The 25,606-nt window shown below is 33.8% G+C and overlaps 1 protein-coding gene and 1 long non-coding RNA gene across 2 annotated transcripts; both read right to left on the bottom strand.

The window, feature by feature from the left end:
• LOC109844388 lies at positions 3,227 to 3,829 on the bottom strand. The gene is made up of 2 exons (XR_002248010.1): positions 3,756 to 3,829; positions 3,227 to 3,258 (listed from the first exon to the last, which is right to left on the bottom strand). It is a non-coding gene; the product is annotated as an uncharacterized LOC109844388 (long non-coding RNA).
• On the bottom strand, positions 11,186 to 25,597 carry LOC109829183 (kinesin-like protein KIN-7A). Its single transcript, XM_020396369.1, has 14 exons — positions 25,443 to 25,597; positions 25,239 to 25,332; positions 25,049 to 25,149; positions 24,771 to 24,884; positions 24,583 to 24,664; positions 24,398 to 24,465; positions 24,251 to 24,310; positions 24,043 to 24,167; positions 22,211 to 22,409; positions 21,994 to 22,131; positions 14,021 to 14,098; positions 13,026 to 13,925; positions 12,292 to 12,617; positions 11,186 to 11,697 (listed from the first exon to the last, which is right to left on the bottom strand). The coding sequence occupies exons 1-14, from the start codon at positions 25,509 to 25,511 to the stop codon at positions 11,367 to 11,369; spliced, it is 2,685 nt and encodes an 894-aa protein (XP_020251958.1). The 5' UTR covers positions 25,512 to 25,597; the 3' UTR covers positions 11,186 to 11,366.

Below are 25,606 nucleotides of genomic sequence, written 5' to 3'. Positions count from 1 at the left end.
TTATGATTCGCAGAAAGGCGCATTGTGCCTGCATTTTATGCAGGTTACCTTCAATGGAAACTTGAACCCCTCGTCGTCTTCAGATGCGAGCGGTAGCAGTATGACCACTGTTTGTGCGCATCAGATAAATGGATGCCATGCGAGATGCTTACAGGGAGTTCCATGCAAGGTACCTACAAGAGTTGATTTTGAAGCTCGACCGTACCATGGGCTAAACTCAACAGGTCCAAATTTCACGGACTTCAAAATTCGCTATAGCCAAGTTCAACACTTAATTTCCGTAGAATAGAAACCTGTAATCAAAATTTATGTGCATCTCAACGATCTTAGATAACCACCAAATTCTAATCTGTAAAATGCGTGTATTTCCTTGTATAAGTTGGCCACCAATCAACACCAGGATCCAAACTTTCTTGGTTATGTTATACGAGTCCTTGCTCTTTCGTTCACTTTCTATTCAAGGCTATGCGCACTTGAGTGAAGCATTATTATGGCTTTTTCTCACTTGGCCATTACACCGCCTAATCAGAAATAAAAAATAAAAAAAAAACAAAATCAAATTGACTACTTTCTAAAAGAAATTTAAAATCAAAGTTGAACTCATAATCAGTGGACTCATACTTCAACACCTGCCGGTGTGAATCAAAAGTTATAAAATCGGTGATTGTACTTTGACAATGCCCTGATTCCTGCAAGCTGCCAGATATCATACCCACTTCCGAACAGCCAGAATTTCCGTAATATCTGCCGAACGCCCAGAATCCGTGAAATTTTTCTTCATCTTTGTTGCTTGTTATGCACGCAAGCAGCAAGTCCGCATCTTTCTTAAAAGCATTAACATCAAACACAATTACATCGTTATACGCTAAAATCACTATTCTTCCATTTCTAGCATTATGGATTAAGTAATCACGGCATGATTGCTTTGTGTACAAGAAAGAGCAAGGACAAAAAATTGCATTCGTTCAAAGAAAAATAAACGTTGACAAAAATCATGGGTTATGGCTCATAAATTTTCGTTCGTTGAAAATGAATAAAAATTATCCAAAATTGTGGGTTATAGTTCATAAAAAATATGAAATTTGATGTATATCTTATTCATTTGAAACGAACAAAAAATTTTCAAAAATCATAGATTATATATACAATTATAAATTTTGATATACATGTAATAAATTTACATTCATGAAATGAACAAAAGTTGAATAAAATGGTGGGTTGTCATAAATTTGTGAATTTTAATGTACATATGATAAATTTGTATTCGATCAAAATGGAAAAAATTTGAAAAATGTTGCACTATACCTCATGAAAATCATAAATTTGGCTAAACACACAATAAATTTGCATTCGTTCAAAACGAATAAAAATTGATAAAAACATAGGTTATAGATGATAACATCCCGAATGTTTACGTACACACAAGAAATTTTCATTTGTTTAAAATGAAAATTTTGATAAATATGGTGGGTTATAGCTTATGAAATTTGTAAATTTTGATGCACACATAATAAATTCGTATTCATTGGAAACAAACCGAAATTGGCAACAATAATAGAGAAACTAACTTCATTCCTCTAACGCGTTGCATATGTGCAAGACTCTCTTCCTATCGGGGAATCAACAATCAAAGGAGATCAAGGGACCCTAACCTCTTTAAAATTAGCCCTAAATCCTGCTATTAATCATCTGTGCATCAGCAATAGCTCACTAAAAACTTGAATTTTGATGTACACTAAAAAACTGAAAAAAAAATCATTGGTTGCAGGTCGTGAAAATCGTGAATTTTGATGTACTCATATTAAATTTGGTTTCATTTAAAATGAAAAAAAAACTTGTCCAAAATCATGGGTTACAACTCATGAAAAATATGAATTTTAATGTACACATAATATATTTGCATTCATTTTTAAATGAACATAACTGACAAAAATCATAGGTTATAGCTCATGAAAATCGATAGTTTTGATGTACACAAAACAATTTGCATTCATTGGAAATGGACTAAAATTATACAAAACTATAGGTTATAGGTCATGGAAAGCATGAATTTCTATATACACATAATAAATTTTCATTCATTCTAAACAAATAAAAATAACAAAAATTATGGGTTACAACTCATGTAAATGACAAATTTTGATGTACACATGATAAATTTGTATTCATTCAAAATTAATGAAAATTATGACTTAGAGGTCATGAAAATTGCAAATTTTAATGTACACACAATAAATTTTTATTCATTTATGAAGAACAAAAATCATGAGTTATAGCTCATGAAAATTATAAATTTTGATGTATACATAATAAATTTGCATTCGTTCGAAAGCAACAAAAACTATCCAAAATCATGGGTTATAACTTATTAAAATTGGAAATTTTTAATGTACACATAATAAATTGACATTTGTCTAAAATGAATAAAAATATTCAAAAAATATTAAAAATTATAGGTATGTAGATCATGAAAATTATTAATTTTGATGTACACTATATAAATTTGCATTCATTGGAAACGAATAAGAACTGTCCAAAATTGTGGTTATAACTCATGAAAAATATGAATTTTTATGTATATATAATAAATTGTTATTCATTTAAAACTAAAAAATATTCCAAAATCATAGGTTACAGCTTAATAAATTATAAAATTTTTGATGTATATGTAATAACTTTACTTTCATATGAAACTAGTGTGTACCCCGTGCCAAGCACGGCCCTCGCCTCTTTTCTACAATTCGTTAATGTTGTTTAATCTCAATTTTATTTTTATACAAAATTATTCTTATAGCTAGCAACTATGAAGACCTTCAAATGAGTTGCAATTGGAAAATTGATGCCTAATAATATTGTATGGTGCAAATATAACAATACTATTCCAACAACTCACACATAATGGCCTAATAAAACAATATAGCAACAAAACTCTACATTCAATATAACATATATTCATGAATCAGTCACTTGAGTGACAACCAATCATGAATTTTTACGAAGGAGTTATCTCTTGATGCATATTTTAGTTCATCATACAAAATAATGCAAACTATCCTCTTAACTATATCGTGTCTCAAAGACAAACATTATAATATCGTATATTTATCATTAGGGGGGAAAAAGAAACAAAGCCAGTAAAAAGAAGAGAAATAAGAGCAAAACCTGAAATAGAACAATTACAGGCTTAAATGAGGTCTTGGATTATGTAGGCGTGGAAATTTCCTACTACGAGATGTTCTTAACGACCTTCTCCGTCACCTGAAAACATAGAAGTTCATTATCACTGATTCTAACAGAAAAATTATAAAATATGAAACTGACCTGTCCAAAAAAATATTTTCAAATATTAAAATTGACTACCATAAATCATCAACTAAGTATAATAATCTCTTTATTAATGTGTCTTTTCAAAGATTTGTTATTAATGTTAAACAGAAATAAGTAGAAAATGAACAAAATTTTGACAGAGGAAATCTTCAGATCTGAGCACATATCAATAGTTTATTACTTTAGAGGAAATATTCAGATCTGAGCACATATTAATAGTTCATTCTCTCGCCAACTACGGCAGAAGAAATCTTTATTTTCTCCTCAATAAAAGCTCCCCAAAATTTCTAAAAAATGATCAGTAATTGTCATTGACGAAATTTAGAAACTTTTGTTTTTATCTTCATGGTTATACCATCCCTAGCCATCATTAACCAAATCATACCTCCCCTCAAAATTATACTACAAAATTTAATCAAAAATCATACCTTTCTCGAGACCAATTGTTTCCCGATCTCCAGCCATTTGTTTTTAATAGCTTGTGACAAACTGATCTTAAAAATCTGACCGCCTACTATTTTCTGAAAAAAAAATCAAACAAAAAAGATAAATAAGCACAATCACCAAACAAAAATACTCAAAAATCTCAAAATTATTACTATATTGTATAATTTTTTATTTATTGAAGGCACATTCTCAGATGACACGATCACAACTGGGATATCCTTGAGATTGTGAATATTTTCAAAATAAATAAAAAACAAAATTTTCAAAAAGTATATATAAAAAGCTCACATTTTGTTCAGGATGAGTATAAGAAGAATCAGAAGATGATGAATCTACTTGCTCATCTTGCTGCAAGTTTAAACATATTACCTAAATCACATTTTGTTCAGCAAAAAATATTACCTAAATCAAGTTTAAACATAAGGTTTAGGTATATGATCAGAATTAGGCACTATTAAGATTAGCTAAATCAAATTTAATCATTATAAATAGAAATTAGCATCTTCAGTATGCTAAAAGAAGTAACTAAATAATCCAAAAATAACAATCTAAGGCGCAAAAAATTAGAATTTAGCTCAAATTCATCACCATGATTTATATTTCAATCACTATGCTCAAATTCATCACCAATCACCATAGAATTGTTTGAAATCTGTATTATTAGTTTAAAGCACAATAGTTTTTCAGTTATGTTTCTCATCAGCACAAGCATTTGATTACAACTTTCATGGAAATTTATATTAAAACACTGCAGTGTTGTCAAAATCTCAGGTCTAGCAAAGGAGGAAAATTTAAAAAAAAAAGCTAGTGATGGAAGTGCAGGAGAGAAGGACATCAATTTGATATTCAATGTAGAACAGGGATAAGTGATCAGCAAATATAAACTCCATAAAGTAAAATTCTAGGAAACAAAATTCTAGTGAATGTGAAAGTGAAACATCAGATTGCTTTGAGGAAGTTGCTTTAAGCCTTCATTATAATACACAGAGATGATGCTAGTCAAGTAATAGTTTACGTAAACCCACTCAAAATAACTGGCAGTAACTCCGCCTGAATTTGCAAAAAACCCACACAAAATAAAATCAGAGAAAGTACCTGCAGTTTTCTTCTTTTCAAAGAGGAAATCTTGGGATAGAGAATTATGAGCAATTTGTGAAGGTCAATCAACAAATATCAAATTAAAAGACTGATTACTATAAAAGACATACTTTGATAATTCTTATAGAGAATAGTTATACAATTCTTATATAGTAAAGAAGAGAAAGAATGGAAAAATATAATTCACATTACATTCTTCACAATTATACTAATTTATAACACAAATTTTGAGTTGCGGTGGCAGCATTTACGTGAGAAGTAGCATTTCATAGTTCCTAAAAAGCTAGAAACACTACTAATATTATTACAGATTTCAGAAGAAGACTTAAATACAAATATAATGACTTTTGTAGCATGAATAATAATTAACAAATTTAGTTCAAGAGTGTTAACATAGTCTACAATGAAACTAATTTGACTAACATTTCTCTAAAGCTTACACCAAAACTTTAAAAAAGGCAATACTTGCTACTTTAACCGTAAAAAAAGTTGATACCTGACTGGTTCTTCCATTCTCATCTGAAAATTTTTAATCAATCAGTTTGAGCCTGAAGCAAAGAGGATAACTAAACACACAACATAAGTCGATCAATTAAAATGATTAAAATCTTTAAAACCTGAAATTAGAAAACGGCAAAAAAAAGATAATTCGTACAAATAGCGAATAATTCCAATCACAAAAAAATATCAATTCATTCCAATCAAGCTCTCAAGTTAGTTACAGTTTTTCAACACTAAAAGGATCAAATTAAAGTTATAATGTGGTTTTCCCTTGTTCCTAAAAGAACATACTACCTAAATAAGCAATAAAATTTTGCTGAGTAAAGTATAAAAATCAAAATTTGTTGATTGAACCCCTAAATCCCTAAAAATAAATACCTCGAGATTTAAAGGTGAGCATTGAGTCGTTCTAGACTAAAAACTAAGAGAAAGATAAATCTCCATAAAGATTCTCAAATTGATCTCCTTAACTGCAAATCGAAGCAAGTGAGTAAGGAATAAACCACAAAAAATCGGTAAGAACCAATTTGTAAATAAATTATAATGAATTGCAAATCGAAGCGCTACTAATATTATCAGAGATTTCAGAAGAAGACTTAAATACAATTCCAACAATTATCTCTCAATCACTAACTCACATAGCTACTTAGTAACAAACTGTAACAACCAATTAGTAAATAAAATATAATGAATTGTGATTGGATAACATCAACATGTAAGATCCACTTGGCAAGAAACATTTAACATTAGGTTTATTTCCCCTCAACAATTGAGCATACATAAAAATGAGCATTTGAAATGATCCAATAATGTATTGGAAAAAAATAAAGGCTATTGAAATAATATATAAAAACGACTTTTAAAAATGTGTAATAATTAACAAATTTAGTTGAAGAGTGTTAACATAGTCTACAATGAAACTATTTGACTAACATTTCTCTAAAGCTTACACCAAAACTTAAAAAAAGGCAATATTTGCTACTTTAACCGTAAAAGAAGTTGATACATGACTGATTCTTCCATTCTCATCTGGAAATTTTTAATCAATCAATTTGAGCCTGAAGCAAAGAAGAAATATTGGTTTCTCCCAAGCTATGTCCCAAAGTGCTTGCTAGGGCCGCATATTTATTTCCATTTCCATAAATCTTAACATATTTTCTAATTATTTCCTACATGCATAAGTAATTGCCATTATTGAACAGAAAAATAGGAAATTAGAAACTGAAATTGCAAACAATCTGCCCTTGTTGAGAGCAAGTACCTGACTTTGAGAGCTCAACTCATCCACAAGAAGCTCCGATATAAAAATCCTAGGCAAATGCAAGCTACATTTGTTACTGTACACACAAAGCTCTCAACTTTTTTCTTGGAAACCTCAGTTCATCTCGTTGAGTATAACCAAAATCCAAGAAGAATGTCGCAATTGAATCAATCCCATGACCATCTACCTTCAAAATTAGAAAAATAAAAACATAGTATAGCAGTAATGGAATCAAGCATTAAAAAAAATTTCTACTCAAGTAAACTTTCTCCATGCTCGAGAGCGCCGATGTAAAGAACGATTGAGACTGCGAGCCCTGTGATATATTAAAAACAGCAATTTATTTACATAACACCTCAATTCACGTTTCTTCTAAAACAAATATCAAAAATAAGAAAAGATCACCTTCGTGGTTCTTCAGTTAGAAATCAGGACACTGTGCATTGCGCACCCAATCCCCAAATCGAGTTGGCCGCGGCCCCATGTTGCTCTATTTATGAAAATGCCACTGTCGTCCTCTCCTCCGTCTTCTCCTTCCTTCGTCCTATCTTCATCGAGACCGACTCCTCCATCGTTCGATAGAGGAGGCGAGAGAGGAGAATCGACCTTCGATTTCTCTGAAGGTTGCTGCGGCGTTGATGAGCTTAGGTTCCTCTTAGATGCGAACATCACGGGAGATTGGTGATCGTTATGAAACCCTAATTTTGGCATAGGAGACTCGAGGAGAGAGGAGAGGAGACGCTGGAGCTTGCTCGCCATTATTTTTTTTTGGGTTTTGATTCGGGATCCGCGAACTGAGAGAGAGGGAGGGAGGGATGGCGAGAATGTCGAGCTCGTTGCTGAAGAGGACGGCGTCGAATACCCTCCTCGGGGTCTCTCGGACGTTCCAGCCGTGGAGGCGGTAGAGGCTGTCCATGGTGAGAAGCCTGAGAAAGGGGTTTTTCTTGCTTTGATTTTTCTCCATTTCCCCCTCTTCTTGCTTCTGGTTGCTTCTGGAGAGAGAGAGGAGAGAGGGATGTGAGGGGATTCCTAGAGAAGGGGTTGCTTCTGGAGAGAGGGGAGAGAGAGTGAGGTGTGGGGATTCCGAGAGAAGGGGAAGTTTGAAATTTGAATCGGTTATCTGAGAGAAGCTGGAGGTGGGCTCGGGTTCAGAATGCAAATGGGAGGAGAGAGAATTACTGTTCAATTTACTGTAGCATGAACAGGAATTCTCTGATCCTCCCATTTGTATAGAAGAATAGATAAATAAAAATATAAAAAACTGTAAGTTATATAACTCATGAAAATTAATAATTTTTTATGTACATATAATAAATTTTCATGCATAGATAATAAGTTTGTATTTGTTCCAAATAAACCAAAATTAGCAAAAATAGTGGGTTATAAACTTATAGGGCATGAAAATTATAAATTTTACTATACACAGAATAAAATTGCAGTCATTCAAAATGAATAAACATTATAAAAATTTGCTAATTATAGCTCATTCAAAATTTAAATTTTGATGTACACATAATAAATTTGCAGTCACTAAAAAAGTCTAAAAGTTATAAAAAATCATGGGTTCTAACTCATGATAAACATGAATTTTGATGTATACATATTAGATTTACTTTTGTTCGAAATGAACAAAGTTTGTTCAAAATCGTGGATTGCAGCTCATGATAAACGTAAATTTCAATATCCATATAATTAATTTGCATTCATTCAAAATGAATAAAAATTTATACAAACTGTCTGTTATAGGTCATAAACATTGCAATATTTTATACACATATAATAAAATTATATTCCTTTGAAATGAATAAAGAATGACAAAATTTAAGGATTAGCTAATAAAAATACAATATTTAATGTACACCACATAATAAATTTGCATTTGTTCGAAATGAAACAAAATTAAAAGAAATCATGGGTTCGAGTTCATTAAAATCATAAATTTTAATTTACACATAATAAATTTTTATTCCTTGGAAATGAAATATTAAAAATCTTGGATTATAACTCATGAAAATTATGAATTTCAAAGGATGCATAAGAAATTTATATTCATTTAAAATAAATATTTTTTTTAAAAAATTTATTAGTTATAGCTCATGAAATCTGTAAATTTTAATGTACACATAAGAAATTTATATTCTTTTTAAATAAACTAAAAATTGACGAAAATTATGTGTTAGCTCTCATGAAAATTATAAATTTTGATGTGCACACAATAAAATTTTATTCATTCAAAAAAAAATTTAATAAAAATCATGGGTTATAGCTCATTAAAAATTGCATAATTATATGTACACAAAATAAATTTGATTCATTCTAAACAAGTAAAAGTTGATAAAATTTATGGGTTATACCTCATAAAAATTTTGAATTTCAATGTACACTAATAAATTTTCATTCATTTAAAATGAAATAAATTAAATTGGAAGCTCATTAAAATTGTAAATGTTGATGTAGATATAATAAATTTATTCATTTAAAATGAATAAAAATTATCCAAAATTGTGAAAAACTTGAATTTTAATGTATATATAATAAATTCGTATTCATGAAAAATGTGAATTTTAATAAACATATAATAAATTTGTATTCATGAAAAATATGAATTTTAGTGTACGCATAATAAATTTATATTAATTTGAAACGAACAATTTTTTTTCAAAATCATAAGTTATAGGTGAAAAAATTATAAATTTTTTAGTACATGTAATACATTTACATATGAAATGAACAAAAATTGTCTTATAGCTCATGAGAATAATAATTTTTAATGTATATATAACAATTTTTATTCATTTTAAAAGAATAAAAATTAATGAAAATTGTGGTTTATAGCCCATGGAAATTATAAATTTTGATGTAAAGATAATTAATTTATATTCATTTAAAAAAACCAAAATTGATAAAAACATGAGAAATTATAAATTTGAAGTACACATAATAAATTTGTATTCCTTGAAAATGAATAAAAACTATCAAAAATCATGGGTTTAACTCAAGAAAATCATGAATTTTGATGTATATATAATAAATTTGCATTCTTTCAAAACTAATAAAAATTGATAAAAGTTATGGGTTATAGCTCATGAAAATTATCAATTTTGATGTACATACAATAAATTTTGATATAAAAACACTCTAAATTTTTATAATTTGCAAATTCACAACTATTAAACATTACATTGAAATCTAGGAATTACCAAAATACATTAAAAATTTTCAAACTTTGGAGGGGTAATTTGCAATAAACTAAACTTTAAGGGTTTTTTTATAAATTTCAAATTTAATAGATTTTTAATTAGTTATGTTCTTATAAAAAAAGTTATGGGTAACATTTACCATAAAAAGTTTTTCCTAAATCTATACTTTTAAAGGGATTATGATATTTTTTACAAATTTTTAATTTTCTAGGAGTTGTTAGTAATTTGTATATTCATTTTAGTGTCTATAGATTAGAAATTATCATGGTGTTTTTTTGTAAATTATGAATTTTAGGGTTTTTTATAATTTTTTAAACTTATAGGCCTTTTCTATAGATTGTAAATTATTTATAGACTATTTATAATTCCTATGTTTTTAATTTACTAATGAATTTGAAATTCTCGGTGTGTTTTTTATAAAATTTGAATTTTGAGTGTTTGTTTATAATTTGTAAAACTTTAAGAGTATTTTTCTATAAATTATAAATTATGTAGGGGATATTTGTAATTTTTATATTTTTAATGTATTATTAGATTGAAAATTATCAGGATTTTTATAAATTTTATAATTTTGAGGATTTTATTTTATAATTTGTAAAAAGTTTAGTGTTTATTGCAAATTCCATTATTTTTTTTTTTTTTTGGGGTGGGCGGTGGGGTTTGTGGTTGGGAGTTTTATTTGTCTTATTTGTGTGTTTTAATATGTTTATAGGTTTGAAATTTTCAAGGTGTTTTTTATAAATTTTAAATTTTAGAGGTATTTTTGTAATTTTCAAAGCTTGCAAGATACTTTCTCAAAAGTCAAAAAAAAATTAGTTTCTAGCTAGCATATATTTTTCAGATTTCTCATTGAATTGAATAAGTAAAATTTATAATTTTTAAGATGTTTTAATAAAATTTGAAATTTGTAGGGGTGTTTTTATAATTTAAAAAACTTAGAGGATATTTTTTACGAAGTCCAAAAAAATTTAGATGCTAGCTAACATATGTTTTTTAGATTTCTCAGTGAACTGAAATAAATAAAGGATTTGAATTATATCAAACGTATCTTGTTTATCTAAAAACATGTTAAGTCACATTATAAATAAGATAAATCATTTAATTACCAATTCAAAGAAGATAGAATAATTAGAATAGATAATGACAACAATGTAATATTCAAAAAAAGTTAAGGATAATATTGACCATGAAAAGATTTTCCCGAACTCGTATTTTTAATGGGAGTGTATTTTTATTCATTTCGAACGAATGCAAATTTTCCTTCTCCTTTGTTGTTTGTTATGTGCGCAAGCAGTAAGTTTGCATCTTTCTTAAAAGCATTAGCAGTCAGATTGGCACGACGGAATAACAGTAAAACCAAAAACAATTACATCTTTATACGCCAAACTCATATTCTTCCATTTCTTGCATTATAGATGGACTAATCACGCCACGATTGATTTTTTTAAAAGATAGAACAAAGGAAAAAAAAAATTCTAATGAATGACGTCACATATATGAAGAATGATAGCTTTGACTTCTGAAAATTGTGGTCACAGTCGATGTAGTAAGCTGGATATGGGTTGCCATCCCATAAGCCATGGCCTCTTATTTGCAGGCAATGCAAAGTTCAGCTCGAACATCTCCTTGCTCACATTTCTGCTCTCACAGAAACCCACCAAACGAGCCACTATATCAGCACTCTCCTCGATGTGAGCTCTATTGTCAGTATCAGTCCAGAGCTTGTTTATCAGTTGAAGCCTCCTTTGCTTGCCATCGAGGGGGATATCCCATTTTCTGTACAATCGCTCTCTCTCTTCTTCTGTCAGGCGTGAGTTCACTCTCTTCGAAAGGAATTCTCTTTCTTGTTTCAATGCTTTTATGCTGCATTAAGATTTGAGGAAGGAGGTAACCAACTACGATGAAGCATTAAGGATGAAACAAATTTCCAAAACATTTTTATGAATAAATGATCTGTACTTGAAAGTACACTACACATGTAATGAAAAATGTACGGAACAGAAAGAAATGCATCAAAAGGCACCAGTGACTTCAAAATGTTTCATCTATGGTCTAGTACTATCACAATGGATAATCCTTGCCTTTCATTGTTTATGTAATGAACATACCGAAGAATGTTCAACATGAGGGAAGTCATTTGAATTCTTGGGTTACAGGAAGCCAAAAAAGAATATTTTCATAACTGAAAAGAATCAGGAAAAGTCATCCATATTTGTAAAGTTTCTTTAAGGGTTGTTTGTTTGAATGTCCTGTTTGCGAGTGGATGAGAATGCACAGGAGCTTTGCAGTCATTTACATATGATCACATATAAATTTCTACAGGAATTAGTTAGTAACATTTTGTTGCATGATATGTGAATAATTGATTGCTAGTATATGTCAATAACTTGAGACTTATGCTTGTTAAAAGTTCAGAGCAACAAGTTGCAAAATTGTAGAATAATAGTGTTGTTATACCTCGATGAGAGAGAAACCATGGTTTCCTCTCCAGTATAAGCAGGGCTTGCATCTCCAACCTCTGAAAGGTGCTTCTGCAACCAAGTCAATCTTCTAAGCTCCACCTCAATATATATCTGATCAGCTGGATCACCACGGAATAGCAAGTAAAACTGAGTTCGATGTATTATTGATACATGGCAAATATCCCATAAGTCAATGATCTTTTGCATCTGCTCATTAAAGATTGCATGCCATGTCTGAGGGGATTTATGCAGCTCAGAAGTATGATCATTATCCTCCGATGCGTCAGTTCCTCCCGCCTCATTTGCTTCTAACTCCAACACCTAAAAATATACAAAGAAACATAAGACTCTACAACTTCTGATTGTGCATACATTAGGGCCAGATAAGACAATATAGGGAAATTGCTTGAGTTCGATAAATTTATATGAATAGTAACAAATCATTTTAGGGTATAACACAAATATCTAACGTTTCTTATGTTTATTGTAATACATGTGAAAATAAACATGTTTATTGTAATACAGATTATGAAAAGAGAACACTATTTTCACAAAAAAAAATTCATGATTACTGTCAACTTCCAGAAATAATGATTAGCGAGTGTATGATAATCGGCAATGTTTTATAAAATACCTGGCTGAAGAAAAAAAGGCATAAATTAAATAAATTAAATTCAATAATTTTGTAATACTTAGTGCACTAAGAAATTATAAGATTAATTTGCAGACCTGGCATACTAGGAGCTGCTTCTGGTACTGAAGTTTAGCAACTCGCTCTTTAAGCTCCGTAACATATGCTTTAATACTTCTTACATTTTCCTCTGCTGCATTTTGGAACATTTTTTGCATCTTCCTCATGTTCACAGAACTTGAACGCTTGTGGCGAGGTGTGCTTTCTCTCGATGAGATGTCTCCACCATCATCGCTCTTGGTAGGAGTAGCTTTCTCTGAACACAATACAGCCTCATGAGACAAGTTCGCCTCTGGAGCCTTGTTCTCCACCTCAGTTTCCAGCACATTACTAGAAGATGAGAGAGGAGAGCAAGGGGATTTTATAAGATGTGGACGGTTTATAGTTGTGCTTATGTTCAATGGAAGCGTTTTCTTCTTCTTGTTCTTGGGAGATGGTTTGAGAACAGTCTCATCGAACTGAAAATTACTTGGAAGAGACATCACTAGCTTGTCTATCGATTTCTGGACATTCTCTAACTGCTGCTCAAGATCAGCAATAGTGCTTCCCTGAGAATGGAGTCTTGTGATTTCTTCCTTAAGGTTGGTACCAGGGTTCTGGCCACATTTCAAAATTTCCACCCCAACCTCTTTGGTTAGAGATTTGACTGAACGCATTTCTTTAATTTCGGCTTGAAGTTTGGCAATTGTTTCGGCAGCATCTTGATTCCCTAGCCGGTGGCAGGCCACCTCTTTTTGTAAGACTTCAAGTGCTCGGTTTGCTTCCTGCCCGAGCTGCTCCTGCAAGTGTTCGAGTTTGCGAATCTCATGCATGAGCATGGTCGGGGCAGTGGATGACTGCCTCATTGGGTTCTTTGTTCGGTCTACAGCACGAACAGATGGACCACAAAATGTGAGACATTTTGCTACTTGATGAGGTGACTCAGATGGATTTAACCCCTGAAGAAAAATGTTATGCAGGTAAAAATACGAAATCTAAAAGTCATAGAAGGGGGAAAAAATAATAATCCGAAGAGAAGCGAGTAGTTTCTTACAGTTTTCTTCCGCAGCTCATACAGTTGTGACTGCACAAGATCTCTTTCCCGCTTTAGTTCTTCCATTTCCATTTCCATCTGGTCAACAACAAATAAGCAGTTACACAATGACAAAAGAATGTTCATGTCAACAGATGGTTACAACGAAGTTTAGCAGAAAGTGTTCCTAAAGACTATCTATCGAAAGGAAGCTATGGAGTCCAATAAATCTAAGATTGTTTCTTAAATATGGAACATTTACCAATTTTTCTTGGAGAATTTTTAATGGAGGGCTGTTTTAAAAAAAATAATGAGCAAAATCAACCGTTTTCATAAATAATTTATAAATTCAACGTTTTTTTTAGCCACGTTATCAAAGTTGAGGAGGTCGATTTTATAAAATGTGATGGTCAACAATACACAGCACTATTAATCCCATATAATTAGCCAACGCTAATTAAAAGATTAAGTTACTCTTTAAAATATACACGGGACTATTAGTAGAGAATATATAAACGATAGCTCAATTCCAGCAGCACCCTCTCCCTCATCCTCCTATCCTAACCCTCGCCCGCGGAATCGCCTTTCTGAGGTACGGAATCTCTTTACCCAAATCAATGTCTTAAGCCAGATTGTGCTCTTGTTTTCTTGTAATTTATGAAGCCGATCGATATGGGTTTTTGTAGTTTTTAAGGGAAAAATGCTTCCAGCCCCCAAAAGCTAAGGAAACGTGCTTCCCACCCCTAAGACTTTGTTAATTGGTGTTTTACCCCCAAAAATAAAGATTCTGTTCCCTGAGCCCCAAAAGACAAAACTCAATAGATCAAAATATGTGAAGACCATAATTAAACCCATAACCTTAACAATTAACCCGTAACCTTAACAATTAAACACGTAACCTTAATAATTAAACACGTAACCGTAACAATTAAACTCGTAACCTTAACAATTAAACCCGTAACCTTAACAATTAAACCCGTAACCGTAATAATTAAACCCGTAACCATAACAATTAAACCCGTAACCTTAACAATTAAACCGTAACCTTAACAATTAAACCGTAACCGTAATAATTAAACCCGTAACTGTAACAATTAAACACGTAACCTTAACAATTAAACTCGTGTTAAGATTACGAGTTACGATTTAATTATTAAGGTTACGAGTTTAATTGTTAAGGTTACGGGTCAATTGTCAATGTTACAAATTTAATTGTTAAGGTTACAGGTTTAATTGTTAAGGTTACAGATTTAATTGTTATGGTTACGAGTTTAATTATTACGGTTACGGGTTTAATTGTTAAGGTTACGTGTTTAATTGTTAAGGTTATGGGTTAATTGTTAAGGTTACGGTTTAATTGTTAAGGTTATGGGTTTAATTGTTAAGGTTACGGGTTTAATTGTTAAGGTTACGAGTTTAATTGTTAAGGTTACGGTTTAATTGTTAAGGTTACGGGTTTAATTATTAAGGTTACGGGTCAATTGTTAAGGTTACAAATTTAATTATTAAGGTTACGGGTTTAATTGTTAAGGTTACGGGTCAATTGTTAAGGTTACGAGTTTAATTGTTAAGGTTACGGGTCAATTGTTAAGGTTACGGGTTTAATTGTTAAGGTTACGAGTTTAATTATTAAGATTACGGGTTTAATTGTTAAGGTTACGGGTCAATTGTTAAGGTTATGGATCCCTTCTCTCTCTCTCGTAACCTTAACAATTAAACCTGTAACCTTAACAATTAAACCGTAACATTAACAATTAAACCGGTAACCTTAACAATTAAATACGTAACCTTAACAATTAAACTCGTAACCTTAAATTAAACCCGTAATCTTAACAACAAATCCGTAACCTACACAACTCATAACCTTAACAACAAACCCGTAACCTTAATAACCAACCTGTAACCTTAACAAACAATGCACAACCTTTATGTTAGGAAGAAATATTTGGAGGTGATGGAGAAAGTGTTTAAGAATTCGGGAGACAATAGAAAATTTAGGAAGAAGGAGATTTTTATTTCTTTTGAACACCTTAGAACAACTTGGAACTTCTTAATTACAAATGAGAGGGAAGGGGAGGTATTTATAGCCTCCAAAGTACAAAATATCTAGAATATTTTAATCCTAAATCTAGAGAGTTCTAGCATAATATCTAGAATTTTATATTACAATTATCTAGAGAAATATCTAGATATTCATTCTCTATAATTTTCTAGAACATTTTAAGGAGGTGAAGATGTTTAGATATTTCTAGAGAAAACTCTAGAACTTGGATCAAGTATTAGGTTTGGCCCAACAAGTGATAATTGGATTATTGATCCAATAATTAAACTTGGTCCAAAATCAAGTTTACTTTTCAACACCCCCTCTTAAACTTGATTTTGCTACTCCAAGCAAACTCCTCATCTTGATAAAATCTTCGCGCTTGAGAGGCTTGGTGAAGATATCAGCTACTTGATCATTCGTCTTCACGTATACTCCAATTGAACGTTCCTCTTGGTAACACACTCTTTAATGTAGTGATAACGAGTGTCAATGTGCTTACTTCGATCATGAAAGACTGGGTTCTTCGCCAAAGCTATTGCTGACTTATTATCCACTAAGATCTTCGTTGGCTCCTTTTGTCCAAAGCTATTGCTGACTTATTATCCACTAAGATCTTCGTTGGCTCCTTTTGTGGCAAACTCAACTCCTCCGTAACCAAACAGCATGTCAAACACATGAAGTAGCCGCTACATACTCCGCTTCACAAGTAGAAAGGGTGACAATTGGTTGCTTCTTTGACATCTATGTGAAAGCTGTATCTCCAATGAAGAACACGAATCCGCTTGTGCTTTTTCGGTCATCTACGTCTCCACCCCAGTCGCTATCGCTAAATCCAACAAGCTTGTAATCGTCAGAAACAGAGTAATACAAGCCAAAGTTTATGGTACCTTTGATATAGCGAAGTATCCTTTTAGCTGCCTTGAAATGAGTTGTTGTTGGATGCTCCATGTATCAGCTCACAACTCCGACTACATATAGGATGTCAGGTCTTGTGCACGTTAAGTAACGTAAGCTTCCAACCAAGCTCTTAAATAGTGTTGGATCTACACTCTCTCCTTCTTCTTTCTTTGACAATTTGGTTCCACATTCCATTGGCGTGCTTACTGGATTCGAGTCATCCATCTTGAACTTCTTAAGAACCTCTTTAGCATAGCCTTCTTGAGTAATAAAAATTCCATTATCTTCTTGTCTCACTTCAATTCCAAGGTAGTAAGACATCAATCCAATATCGGTCATCTCGAACTCCTTCGTCATCTCCATCTTGAATTCCTCGAACATACTTGGATTGTTGCCTGTGAATATCAAGTCATCTACATACAAGCATGCAATCAATATATCATTGTTTTGAGTTTTGATATAGAGTGCATGCTCATATGGACACTTGATGAAACTTTTCTCCTTGAAGTACTTATCAATTCGAGTATTCCAAGCTCTTGGTGCTTGTTTTAACCCATAAAGCGCCTTCTTTAACCTCAAGACTTTGTCTTCTTCTCCCTTGATTATGTAGCCTTGTGGTTGCTCAATGTAAACTTCTTCTTCAAGATCTCCATTTAAGAAGGCTGATTTGACATCTATTTGATGTATCCTCCAATTGTTTTGAGCTACCAATGAAATGATTAATCTAACAGTTTCTAGACGAGCAACAAGAGCGAATACCTCGTCATAGTCGATTCCCGCTCTTTGACTATAACCTTTTGCCACCAATCTTGCCTTGTATCTTTCAACTTCCCCTTTAGAGTTCTTCTTTGCTTTGTACACCCACTTCACACTGATCGCCTTATGCCCATTTGGAAGTGAAGCTAACTCCCATGTCTCATTCTTTCATTTGGAAGTGAAGCTAACTCCCATGTCTCATTCTTTTGTATCGCCTTGATCTCTTCATCCATTGCATTTCTCCATGTCTTCTTCTTCATAGCTTCTTCGAAATTCATGGGCTCGCAATCCGCAAATAGACAAAATAAAGTAAGATTGTCTTGATTTTCAGTTACCTCGTAAAGTTCTTGCAGACTTCTGAAACGTGGAGTCCTTTCGCTCGAACTTTCATCTTCTTGAGAACTCGTTGTTGGTGAAGTTGGTGGGGTAACAGGCTCCTCTCTTGGTTGCTCCAATTCATCTTCTTCAACATGTGGAAAGAAGTTGTAGTCTTCATCATTTGATCTCCAATCCCATTCTCCTTCTTCATCAAAGATGACATTTCGACTGATGATTGTCTTCTTTGTATCAGGATTATAGAGCTTGTAGCCTTTGGAGTTAGCATCGTAACCAATAAAGATGTACTTCTCACTTTTGTCATCTAGTTTGCTCCGCTTCTCGTCCGGTACATGAGCGTGAGAAAGGCTTCCAAAGACTCTTAAATGAGAAACATCGGGCTTCCTTTCGCTCCAGGCTTCCTTTCGCTCCAAGCTTCTTGTGGTGTTTTTTCCAAAATACTTCTTGTTGGAGATCGATTTGATAGATAAACCGCGCATGCAACTGCTTCTGCCCACAACTCTTTTGGTAGTTTTTTACTTTTGAGCATGCTCCTCGCCATTTCAAGGATTGTTCGGTTCTTCCTTTCCGCAACTCCATTTTGTTGAGGGGACCTCGGTACTATCAATTGTCTTCGAATACCGTTATCTTCACAATACTCCTCCACAGTCGGATCTCATGGCTTTGATCACAAGGTCACTTTCCTTCTCAACATGGGCTTTGAACTTTTTGAAGTTTTCAAACACTTCAGATTTTTCCTTCAAAAAGTAAACCTGTATTTTTCTTGAAAACTCATCAATAAAGAGAAGAAAGTAGTTACTTTTACCGAGTGATCTTGGTTTGATCGGGCCACATACATCTGTATGTATGAGTTCCAATGGCTTCCGCGCTCTTGTGTCTGATTCCTTTGTAAAGCTCATTTTGAATTGCTTTCCAAGTAGACACCCTTCACACACTTGATTTGGATGGTTGATGCAAGGCAATCCTCTCACCATCTCCTTTTTAGAAAGTAGCTCTAATCCTCCAAAGTTGAGATGCCCGAATCGAAGATGCAAAAGCCAGGACTCCTCCTTGTAGCACATCTTGAGACATTGTGCGATGTTATTTTGAATGTTAAGAACAAACATTCTATTCTTTGACATCGGCACCTTGGTAATGAGATTGTTTTCTTGGTCTCTTATAGAAAGGTTATTATCCTTTAATCGAATATCATAACATTTCTCTAAGAGTTGTCCAAGGCTCAATATATTGGTCTTCATGCTTGGTATATAGTAAACGTTGGAAATAAATTGATGATCTCCATTCTTCAATCGGATGAGAATATTTCCTTTACCTTTCACCTCCATCTTCGATTCATATCTCCCAAAGCTACATTTCCTTTCACCGATTCATCAAGCTCCACGAACATGCTTCTTTTCCCGCACATGTGATTGCTTGCACCGCTATCGAGGTACCACTTGTGAACCTCATCTTGTTCATCTTTCTTGTAAGCCATCAATAGCATATCATCTTCTTGGCTTCTTTCTTCAACATAATTGGACTTCTCTTCAACTCTATTATTGTTCGGAGCTTTGCATTCGGAAGCATAATGTCCAATCTTTCCACAATTATAGCATTTAACGTTTGACTTATCGTACCTTGGTTTTTGATTTCCTCTCCCACGACCTCTTGATGAGCTTTCTCCTCTTTGGTTGGTGTTGTCATCATGAGGCCTCTAACCTCGTCCATTTCTATATCCACGACCTCGTCCTCGGACTTGACCGTCACCTCGTCTTTGATAACTTCGTCTGCTTTCTTCTTTAGTTTGATCAATCCGCATCTTGAGTACTTGTTCTGCAATATCTTCCTTCTTCTTTTTTTCTTCATAAGCTTGTAACGACCCAAGAAGTTGCTCCATCGTCATAGCCTTCAAATCCTTTGTTTCTTCAATGACAGTGACAATATGCTCGAATTTTGGATCCAACGATCTAAGAACCTTCTCCATGATTCTCACCTCATCTAACTTCTCGCCATTTCTCTTTAGGTTATTAGTAACCGTTAAAACTCTTGAGAAGTAATCGGAGACGAGTTCACCTTCCTTCATTTGCAACGCTTCAAATTCTCCTCTTAGAGTTTGAAGACGTACCTTCTTGACTTGATCTGCTCCCTTGTAAGAAGTTCGAAGCTTCTCCCATGCTTCTTTGGCCGTCTTTGCTCCCGCGACCTTCTCGAATGTATCTTCATCTAGACCTTGATAGATTAGACAGAGAGCCTTCTTGTCTCTCTTCCTTGAGTCTCTCAAACTATCCTTTTGAGTTTGAGATAGACTACCATCATTCTCCGGTTCAATGAAGCCTTTCTCGACTATCTCCCACACGTCATGTGCTCCTAGGATAGCCGTCATTCTTAGACTCCAATTGTCGTAGTTGTTCTTTGTGAGCATCGGGACTTGAAAGGGAACACCGTTACTCGCCATCTTCAAGGGAATCTTCTAGCTCTGATACCACTTTGTTGGAAAGAAATATTTGGAGGTGATGGAGAAAGTGTTTAAGAATTCGGGAGACAATAGAAAATTTAGGAAGAATAAGATTTTTATTTCTTTTGAACACCTTAGAACAACTTAGAACTTCTTAATTACAAATGAGAGGGAAGGGGAGGTATTTATAGCCTCCAAAGTACAAAATATCTAGAATATTTTAATCCTAAATCTAGAGAGTTCTAGCATAATATCTAGAATTTTATATTACAATTATCTAGAGAAATATCTAGATATTCATTCTCTATAATTCTCTAGAATATTTTAAGGAGGTGGAGATGTTTAGATATTTCTAGAGAAAACTCTAGAACTTGGATCAAGTATTGGGTTTTGGCCCAACAAGTGATAATTGGATCATTGATCCAATAATTAAACTTGATCCAAAATCAAGTTTACTTCTCAACACCCACCCCCTAAAAAAACACAATAATAAAATAATCCTCATCAATCATTTCAACTATCATCTCAGTACATCATGATAAAGAGAGAGAGAAAACAAAAATAATAAAATAATCCTCATCATATTTTAATAAAAAAAGAAAGAGAGAAAGAAGGGTATTATGGTCTTCACATATTTTAATCTCTTGGGTCTTCACAAGCTAGTGTTTTGGGGGCTCAGAAAATAAAATCTTTATTTTTGGGGGTAAAACACTCATTGACAAAGTCTTGGGGGTGGGAAGCATGTTTCCTTGGTTTTTGGGGACTGGAAGTATTTTTCCCTTTTCTCTATTATTTAACTGAAATGGGCTTTCGTTGGATTCTTGAACAGCAGATTGGGTTTTTTGTTAATGGGTTTTAGAAATCTTGGGCTGGATTTTGTTAATGGGGTTTGGAAGAAATCTTGGGTGACGGTGGAGGTCGAGGTCGTGGGAGGAGGAGTTGAAGGAGGAGGGGGAGAAGAGGAAGGGGAGGGCGGAGAGGGAGGAGTAGAATGTGAGGAAGATGGCGACGGCGGAGGAGGGGGAGGAGGTCAAACAAGGGTGCTCGAGGAGGCAGCGGTGGAAGAGGGGCTCGAGGGAGAGGATGAGGGTTGAGAGGATGAGGGAGAGGGCGCTAGAATTGAGCTAGGGTTTATATACCGGACTAATTGTCACGTATATATATATTAAAAGAGTCACTTAATCTTTTAATTAGCGTTGGCTAATTATAGGGGACTAGTATTCCCGGTATTGTTGAAGATGACATTTTGTAAAATTGACCTCTTTTTCATCGGTCTTGATGATGTGAGATCGGGTCGATTTCACAAATTACTTATGAAAACGGTCAATTTTGCTAATTATTTTTTAAAACGGTCCTTTTTAAAAATTCTCCATTTTTCTTTGGTGTTTCAGGATTTCTTTATTTTTATGACTAATACTTTTTTCTGCTTGTAATTGGAATTGTTCGAAACGGATGCAATTTTTTTTGTGCAGAACCTTGATTCCAACTCTGATCCAGATTCTCTCTTTTTTTTTCCAAAGTTTTTACCTTTTTAATCTTCAGCTCTTTTTCCATCAGAAGGGCCTCTGAACACGATGATGCTGATGGTTCCGGTGTGCGCAACTCTGCTTCTAGTCTAGCAACTTCCTTCTGTAGGTGCTTCACTAATTGTTTATCTGATATAACCTGGTCAAATTAAAAATCATGAGCAGAAAAATGGCTGCCGAGAGTCAAAAATGCGAATGCTTCTTGATTTTCTACATACCATATTAACTTGCGCGGTGTTGGTGACTTCCTTCGCACAGGTTGCAAAGAAGAGAGTGTTCCGTGATTGTTCTACATGGGCGAGTGCAGGACTCATGGTACAGATAATTGCAGTCCTTGCATTTCCTCCGAGTGAGAGCTGCAAGATTCGTGTTAACTTTGAATCCCTGTATGGTACGTGGCCACTTCTTTTTCCAACACTGAAATGAGTGAGAAATCAAATTATCAGAAAACCGAGTATAATTCAACCTTTATATTCTACTGATAACAAATAGCTGGAAGTGGGTTAGAGTTTTCCTTTCGAAACACGTACTTAAACGAAAAGAAGATTGCTGAACTTGAGGAAAGGCAGATGAGAGATAACGCTCTTGATAGGGAGGGGACGTTAAAGATTTGACAAAGTTAGCATCGAGAGAAAAAGGTTCTCTCCTATAGTGCAAGAGGTTGGATGGACCCACTTTATTTGCAAGAAAAAGTAGCATATGCTTCCTAGTATCATAATACAGCAATTAAACTAATACAAATAAGTAATTAGAATTCTTTGAAAAACATAGTTACATGAGCACAGTGGACTTCAAAGCTAAATCAGCGAACCAAAAATAAGTTCAAAACTGCCTATATAACGAGGTCTGGGCTTAGAAGGATGCTGCATGCTACCTCCATCTCTCTGTGTCACACACACTGTGTTTGTGTGTGTGTTCCCACGCATCTTCATAAGATGTCACGTATCTAATGATATTTATCCTACTGAAACTAATATAGACTCAGCATCTGGTCATGCAGCAGACAGTGCTCGTGCTCATGGGAGAACTGACGGGGGCTCCTATCAAAGTCCTTCATTGAAGATTAGCTCCTACTCTTAACCCTCCTTTACCAAGAAAATAAAATGAGTTCTATAACAAACCCTTGTTTTATTCATCTTATTTTGCTTTCAAAATTCCGGTCTGAATGACCCATTAATATTGTTCATAGGTTTAACGTGCTTATTTTAGCATCTCGTTTGAGACGTGTTGGCTACAACCACATGAAGCACTCTCTTCCTTAATGGACCAAGAAGGCAGAAGCCTCCGTTACATGATCCAAAACTCTACTGTTGGGAGCAAATAAGTCAAATATGTCAAAGCTTCATCAAGCCAAACAGTTCCAACTCAGTGAAATTATAGTCTGGGGGATAGACAGTCAAAATTACCTACATTTCCATATTGCTTCTGCCAAACGAACAAGCATCAAAACACAAAAACTAAGGAGAAATGAAGGAGCAACTGTTGGACTTGATGAAGCTATTGTATTCCACTGATTTTAAACCATGTCGAACTTGATACTACTTTAGTACTTTTTTATTTACTTCCCGGAGAATGAAGGGAAGTGACCGGACCTGCAATTTGGCCAAAAATATCTGATGCACCCATCTAAATTCTAGACTTGAACCTTGTGTTTCCAGATATTCCCCTTATTCAATCATTCACTTCAAGCTCATATTCTATGATCATGGAAGTTGAAGAGAATAACTAAGGAGAAATGAAAGAGCAACTGTTGGAAGAAGACAGCCAAGGACCAAGTTTAAGCAAGAAAGTATGTTTCTTTTGATGCATGCATACATATTAATTCTCACAACGCTACCATTCTCTCCCAGGACACATGATGTTTTTGATTTCATTAATTTTCCTTCATTCACCAATAACTTACAGCTTCTGTTTTCTTTATTGACTAATCCTAGTTGAGAGCTGAGACATGTTCAAATAAAGAATACGTCTAGTTTAGCACCCAACATTTATGATGAACAAGTGTTCAGGCTTCCCAGTACAGAACCAGTTAGTGAAAGTAACCCCTGACCTGAGCTTTCTGATGACAGTTGTGAGAGTCAACAAGCTGCGATTTATGTGGCAGCCTTCTTTCAGCCTAGCACCATCAGCGTGAGTTTGGGAGGCCCTCTCACTCCCTGCAAGGTCCACCAAGTTCTGCAGAACTTTGAAATCTAGGCATTGACATATCATAATATGGCATTATGAGGTTTAAATTGAAGAACAAAGGAGGCACGTACGAGGCTAGCTACAAAAGATTTCACACAGCCTGATTTCTCACGTAGGCTACTCTCGACTGTCTGCATTCAAAAATAACAGTAGAATGGCAATTACAGTTATCCTCTCTAACATCAAATTCAAACGTTTAAGAAAATCATTAGACTTACCAGCCTGATTATCTGGTGTGATCTAGAGCTGGTGTCATTCAAGGAAGTTTCACCAACCTGCCTTTTAGCTGTCGACCATAAGCAATGAATTTAAGGGAGATGCCTAGCAATAAATGATAGTTGCAAAAAGTAACAACAAGCTATATATATGACTAGCAATTTTCTTCATTAGTTTTAGTGTCAACCTTCACAGATGCCAATCAAATGTCTCAAATGCTCATCATCTTTTGCTGTTTCTTCTTCCAATTTCTCAACAATAGTTCCTTTCTGCGCAGACAGTGATATGTAAAGTAAATTTTTGTTCAGACTGTCATGAATGATATGCAAACAATAAGAGGGTGCTATTTTATGATTAATTTTCAGAGAACAATACCTCAGGGTCATCTAGAAGCCGGAGAGGCCCAGATTCCGGCTTTAACAAGTCATGTACTACCTCATTATAAATTTCCATTGCAGAAATCTTGATTACAAAATTCCTCTCTGGAGTCTGATGATCAAAGAGCACGGGATGTATGATCAGTTTTAAACATAAATTAATCGCGCTGTAGCATCAATCCATCATATCAAATACTAAAATCTAATTTTCATCAAAAAAATATTAAAATGTGATTTATAAGAGATTTACAGAACTATTAAGAAAATGAAGCTTACATTATGAATATGCTTGTATATATCGTGTACAGCACTCTCAGTTATCCCTCTCATAGTGTATGTTTTCCCACTGCTAGTCTGACCGTAAGCAAAAATAGTAGCTACGTAGAGTATATAAGAAGACATAAGCATATAAAAGGTTTCTCACTAAAATCAATAGAATAAAAAAGGGATAGAACTTGTGTTTTACCATTAATTCCTGTCAATGCTGATAATGCTACATCCCTAGCTCCTTCTTCATAAACTGTCTCATTTAGACAAGATGCACCAAATACTCTGTCTGACTAACAAACAAAATAAACAGATGGACACCAGAAACATAGTAGCATCGAAGATTACAACATGAACTAAAATCTGCAATTTCGAAGGACTAAAGAGAGACATGACATATTACCGAAGGTATACGACGCTGTGGAACTTGCTCGATCTTGAGAGGATGACGTGAGCACAATTGTATGGTCATTAGCACATTCCCATGCTACTTGGTCTTTTGCTGCTTGTTCTTTCTTGCTTAAAGGCCTCACTCGCACGGTAACATAAATCTTCTCCTCCTTAGTT

The sequence above is a fragment of the Asparagus officinalis genome, chromosome 1, assembly GCF_001876935.1.
Source record: "Asparagus officinalis chromosome 1, Aspof.V1, whole genome shotgun sequence".
Lineage (NCBI taxonomy): Eukaryota > Viridiplantae > Streptophyta > Magnoliopsida > Asparagales > Asparagaceae > Asparagus > Asparagus officinalis.
The sequence above is the reverse complement of the archived record's forward strand: the minus strand, read 5'-3'. Positions and strand labels throughout refer to the sequence as shown.